Source organism: Dipodomys ordii, unplaced genomic scaffold (genome assembly GCF_000151885.1).
Source record: "Dipodomys ordii isolate 6190 unplaced genomic scaffold, Dord_2.0 Scaffold42, whole genome shotgun sequence".
Classification (NCBI taxonomy): domain Eukaryota; kingdom Metazoa; phylum Chordata; class Mammalia; order Rodentia; family Heteromyidae; genus Dipodomys; species Dipodomys ordii.
Genome location: NW_012267258.1, coordinates 4006808 through 4012807, shown reverse-complemented (window position 1 = coordinate 4012807; position 6000 = coordinate 4006808). Strand labels below are relative to the sequence as shown.

At 46.7% G+C, this 6000-nt stretch overlaps 1 protein-coding gene across 1 annotated transcript; it reads left to right on the top strand.

Moving 5' to 3' along the window:
* The first annotated feature begins 206 nt into the window (after positions 1-206).
* Tmem106c (transmembrane protein 106C) lies at positions 207-5846 on the top strand. Its single transcript, XM_013018827.1, has 7 exons — positions 207-442; positions 2080-2143; positions 2598-2757; positions 2852-2992; positions 3451-3500; positions 4452-4505; positions 5499-5846. Exons 1-7 carry the CDS (start codon positions 256-258, stop codon positions 5593-5595), a joined length of 753 nt encoding a protein of 250 aa, XP_012874281.1. The 5' UTR covers positions 207-255; the 3' UTR covers positions 5596-5846.
* Positions 5847-6000: the final 154 nt, after the last annotated feature.

Sequence of the window (6000 nt, the reverse complement as noted above, 5' to 3'; positions counted from 1 at the left end):
GAGTTTTCCGATGGCGGAGAGGAAGGGCCGGGGGGGGGCCGGGCAGGTATAGGGGGTGAAATGTCAGGATAAAGGATGGGGCGTCCTCCTACAACAGTGAGGATCCGGGTAGAACTTTCCTGGGGCGCCCTCCCGGGCCGCAACGTGTCCTGGTTGTATCTCCACTGTGTTTACAGGAAGAAGTGGGTTGTTTTTGTGGCCTGATGTGTGTCTCCCCCTCGTTCTAGGACATGACCCAGGGGATCCAACAAGGCCATGGGGTCTCAGCATTCTGCCTTGGCCCGACCGCCCTCTTACCAGCAAAGGAGAGGAGAGGATGGGGAGGATTTGCTAGCCGATCCAGAGCAGGAGGAAGCCATCGCGCAGTTCCCCTACGTGGAGTTCACCGGGAGAGATAGCATCACCTGTCTGACGTGCCAGGGAACGGGCTACATCCCCACAGGTGAGACTCCCGAGTGATCAGGGAAGGGCTGGTTTCTCCAGCAAGAATCTCCCAAGGATTTCTCACACACATCTTCCCCCAACAGCTCTTCTCCTAAAGAGGAGAAAAATAGACTGGCCTGAATGGAGCAAAGCTTGGCTGACTTGATCAACTTGGGCAGATTTCACAACTTCCACTGTTCTCCTGTGTTTGAGAACTCTTTCTGTTCATGGCTTGTGCACTTTTATTCCTCTCCCCTGGCCCTGTTCAGTGGGATAGTCATTTATGTTGTAGGATTTGTTGACAGGCATCTTTCTTTTTCTTTCCTCCCTTCCTTCTGCCTTTCCTCCCCCATCTCCCTCCCTACCTCCCATCACTCTCTCTCTCTCTCTCTCCCTCCCTCTCCCTCTCCCTCTCCCTCCCTCCCTCTCTCTTTTTTTTGTTTCCTTTTGTGCCAACGCTGGAGCTTGAACTCAGGGCCTTGATTGGCCTATTTTTCTCTCAAGGCAGGTGCTCTACCACTTGAGCCACACCTCCAGTTCATCTTCTTGCTGGTTAATTAGAGATAAGAGTCTCATGGACTTCTCTGCCTGGGCTGGCATTGAACTATGATCCTCAGATCTGAGCCTCCTGAGTAGCTTAGATGATGAGACTGAGCCATTTAGCATACTAGTCTGGAACCTTCTTTACCAGGAAGCAAAAGAATTATTAGCCGAAGGTATACACAGTGGGTCAGATATGGGGGAACACATGCTCAGAAGTAGAGACTGAATTCAGTAGAGGAAGGCCTATTGCTAAATTGTCTTTCAGAAAGTCTTAACAGCTTAGATGGAGAGTCACAAAGTTTAGAGCTTGTAAGAACCTCAGAAAACATTGAAATCAAAACTTGGCTTTAGAAGAAACAGTAACCAGCGCCATGAGATAAAGCTGTGGTAATTTCTCAGCTGCCTTGGCAGCACTGGTAGCTTTTGCACAATTTGTGGCCCTCTCTGGGTTTTTTTTCCTTTCTTGTGTGTATGTGTGCATATGCACATGCTTGTATGCACCAAGCCTTCTTGTCACTCAAGCCTTCTTGTCAAGACTGTCATTCTGTCACTTGCGCCACACCTTTAATTCCAGCCTTTTATCAGTTAAGTAGAGACCAGAGTCTGTCAGATTTATCTTCCCAGGCTGGGAAGTGATCATCACGTCTTAGCTTCCTAAGTAGTTAGGATTATAGGTATGAACCACCAGTACCTAGCATCCTTTTATGATTGTTGTTCATTAGACTTAAAATTTGAGATTAATTTGTTTTTTGGGGGGTTGTATGTGTCCATCCTAGGGCTTGAATCCAAGGCTTAGGTGCTGTCCCTGAGCATTTTTGCTCAAGGCTAGAACTCTATCACTTGAGCCACAGCTCCACGTCTGGCTTTTTGGTGGTTAATTGGAGATACAAGTCTCATGGACTTTCCTGCCCAGGCTGGGTTCCAACTGTGATCCTCAGATCCCAGCCTCCTGAGTAGCTAAGATTATAAGTGTGAGCCACTGACACCTGGCCCAAGATGAATATTTTTGAAGCAATCACTCAAACAGATGTTTGCTGTAGTGGGCTGCCGTAAGGTGGGGTGAGGATCGTCCACACGTGGGAGTTACAAAGGGAGTGTTTGGTTCTTTTCTAGAGCAAGTCAATGAATTGGTGGCCTTGATCCCCCACAGTGACCAGAGACTGCGTCCTCAGAGAACGTAAGTTCCCTGCCTCCTACCTGTTAACTCGCTTCTGTTCCCGGTTCCTTCTTACATGTGTGAATGCCAGGTAATTCTTAGAAAATTGCATCTATCCTTGTAAAATGGCCTATTTCTTTCATTGCTATTTACCCAAGCAGGGAAAATAGCAATAAATGCTATAAATGTTCTGCCTCCATCACGAACTGGGGAAAGAAACTTGAGGCTAAACATGTCCTAAGGGCCAAATAAAGAGATGGGAAGGAAATGTCTAGGAAAGGCACAGATGAGCTTCTCAGGGTGCAAACAATGTTTCCATGGGTTTAGAAAGACTTCTTGCCTTGTCTGTGGTTCCTGAGTCTTTGGACTCTGTTTGGACTCTCGTCCAGTTTTGAGTTTTATATTAACTTTTAACTGCTTCCAACCTTGATATCTGACTGCCCAGTTGGTCACGTGCGTGTGTGCTTTACTGCAGTAAACAGTATGTCCTTCTGTCGGTCCTGCTGTGTCTCCTGGCATCCGGTCTGGTGGTCTTCTTCCTGTTCCCACATTCAGTCCTCGTGGACGATGATGGCATCAAAGTGGTGAAAGTGACGTTTAACACACAGGACTCTCTTGTGATCCTCGCCATCACGGTATAACGCTGGCTCTCTCTTTCTCTGTTGAGCACTTTCCAATCTAAGATCCAGGATGTTTTTCACCCTTGTTTCCTTCCTTGCCCTGATACAGGCCACACTGAAGATCAGGAACTCCAACTTCTACCCTGTGGCTGTGACCAGTCTGTCCAGCCAGGTTCAGTACATGAACACAGTGGTTGGCACACATGTGACTGCTAATGCCTCCCTCATCCCCCCGCGGAGTGAGCAGCTGGTAGGTGTTGCTTTCTGGGTCCCTGCCCCTAAGCCTACAGTGAGAGGAGGAAGAAAGAAATGCCACAGTCTGCCTGTTTGTTTGTTTTTTTCCCTTTTCCTCTCCTCATTTGCACTTGAGGAAGATCTGATGGGCTCTGAAATTACGAGCAGTTGTTCACATGTGCATATATGGGGGGAAATGGCATCTAACTATTCAGGGAACAATATTGTTTGTAAGAAAAAACAGGCCTGCCATGATGTGCCAAAGAGATGCTATATTCAGTCTAAGGGTCATTAGCCTATCAAAAGCAAAGAGATTGGAAGTATTTATTAGAGGCTCTGTGGATTGTCATGGGAGTCTTGGTGACATATTTACACATTTTGTAAATTATCTCAGGCCGGTGGGTTTCAGGCCTATAGTGCTGCACCATGTGAAGCCTGTTTCGCTGCTGACGGATGCCATTGCCTTTTTTCCAGGTGAATTTCACAGTGAAGGCTGAGATGGGAGGACCCTATTCCTATGTATAGTAAGAACAATGCTTGTTTATGTGTGCTCTTGACCAGAGGAAAAGATTGGGAGCTCTGTTCAATTAACTGAGGCCTGGCCCTCCTGACCTAAATACCCAGCCTTTGGTACCATAGGCTCCCTAGCTTTATTTATCTAGAGACTCCTTTAGAACAGATATCAACTCACAGGAGAATGAATTCCCAAAAGAGAATGTTATGCCACTAGAAACATTACTGGGTCATAGTGTTCATGGTTTTTGTTGTTGATTTTAATCGGTCACAGGGTTTGAACTCAGGACCTGGGTGCTATTCCTGAGCTTTTTCACTCAAAGCTAGAGCTCTGCCACTTTGAGCCATAGCACTACTTCTGGTTTTCTGGTAATTGATTGAAGATAAGAGTCTCATGGACTTTCCTGACTGGGTTGGCTTTGAACTGAGACACTCAGATCTCAGGCTCCTAAGTAGCTAGGATTATAAGTGTGAGCCATTGGTGCTCAGCTGTTCATAGGTTTTAAAAAGAAAAAAAAAAGCTAGGTTCCAGTGGCTCATGCATATGCCTATAATTGTAGCTACTTAGAAGCCTGAGGTCTGAGGATCATAGTTTGAATCCAGCCAGAGCAGGGAAGTCCATGAGACTCTTATCTACAATAAACTACCAGAAAAGTCAGAGGTGGGGCTGTGGCTCAAGTGGTAGAGCTCCAGACTTGAGCAAAAGAAGCTCAAGGACAGCACCCAGCCCCTGTCTTCAAGCCCCAGGACAGGCAAAACAAAACAAAACAAAAAAACACCTCATCCTGATGCAGAAAAAATGACATTTGTGGCCGACAACTAGCAGACCAGCCAGTGCTTGAGTCAGAGGGTGGGTCCCAGGGAGAAGACTTGCCACAAAGACACGGGCAGGGCAACTCCATCCTCTTTCTACTGATCCTCTTGGATTCAAAGTCACCGTGTCCATATTCACTGTTTGGCAGCTTCTTCTGTACCGTTCCGGGTATCCTGGTACACAACATCGTGATCTTCATGAGGTATGTCTCTTGGTTCCCTCTCCTGGTGACCTTGAAGTACCTATACTACCAGGTCCTGTGGGCTTACATCATTTCCCCAGTGCTTTACAGCACACATGCCAAAGAGCCCCAGGATGCTTCCTGTGTGGAGTCCATGTTCACAAGTCACTGATTTCCCAGTCAGACATGCAGTTTTCTCCACGAAAGAGTCTAAACACGTAGTGACCCCCTTACAGTCCTAGGGAGACCTGGGCAGAGCTTTCTCAGGGTGTACATAGAGGGCGTGTGACCAGTTGTACACACATTACCACGTTATGGACCTTTTCAGGTTATTCTTAGGACTGTTAGCTTTTCAGGCTCTGCTATAGACATTTGAAATATAAGGATTCTCAGGAGTATTGACATTTGGGATCAGACAGACAGTTCTTCCTTGTAGAATACATTTCTGTACATTGTAGGATGTTTAATGGCATTCTAGTTTCTTCCTACTAGCTGGTAAGACTCCTCACCCTCAGCCTTCCTCAATTGTAACAATTCAAAGTACTTCCAGATATTTCCAGAAGTCCCCTATGGGTAAAGTGATCCCTGGTAAGAACCATTTATTTAGTTGTTTTTTTTTTTTTTTTTTGGTCCAGTCGTGGGGCCTGAACTCTGTGCCTGGGCACTGTCCCTCAGCTCTTCAGCTCAAGGCTAGCACTCTACCACTTGAGCCACAGCGCCACTTCTGGCTTTTTTCTTTTTGCTTATGTGGTGCTGAGGAATCAAACCCAGGGCCTCATGCATACAAGGCAAGCGCTCTACCACTGAGCCACCTTCCCAGCCCCAAGAACCATTTATTTAGAAAGTCACCTATGACACCACATCTTTAGCCATGGAAAGAGCCTCTATCCTCCAGATAATATAAATGTGAAGATACATGCCTGGGATCCAGATGGGTGTAGGGGCTTGGACTTAAAGGAAACTCTTTGGGTGATTTTTCTTGTTGATTTTATCTCTTGGTTTTCTTTTCCCTAGGACTTCAGTGAAGATTTTGTATATTGGCCTGACAACCCAGAGCTCCCTGGAGACACATCACTATGTGGACTGTGGAGCGAATTCCACAGTTGTGTAGCACGTGCTCTTGGCCAAAGTAACTGTGGTAGTAGCCAGCACCTGTTCCCAGGGCCCCAGCTCTGTGCCAGCTGTACATTGCCTGAGTAGAAAAGGAATCAGTTCTCTCAAGTCCCAGCAAACAGCCTCCTGCCACACGGGGGCAGCGGCTCTTAACAACACCAAGTACATTTCTCACAATCAGCAGGAACACAACCCAGTGCCTAGTTTATACCAAGCAAATAGCACTCAATAAAAGTTTGAAGATTTTAATTCAGGTCTTTTTGCAGCTGTTCTTAAGCATTGTAAGCTAAAACCATAGCAGGTTGTCAGACTAGAGGTATATGGAGGGAGGTCTATAGATATAGCTGAGGACGCAGCCATGCCTGATCTGCGAGGAGAGCACAGACTCACTCACTCAGTATGG

What these genes read in the sequence shown, in the direction of transcription:
- Tmem106c (XM_013018827.1), top strand. Translation starts at nt 256, where the DNA reads ATGGGGTCTCAGCATTCTGCCTTGGCCCGACCGCCCTCTTACCAGCAA. An exon ending in TTGTGATCCTCGCCATCACG is followed by an intron (nt 2,758 to 2,851) that starts GTATAACGCTGG and finishes GCCCTGATACAG; the next exon opens with GCCACACTGAAGATCAGGAA. An exon ending in GGACCCTATTCCTATGTATA is followed by an intron (nt 3,501 to 4,451) that starts GTAAGAACAATG and finishes ACTGTTTGGCAG; the next exon opens with CTTCTTCTGTACCGTTCCGG.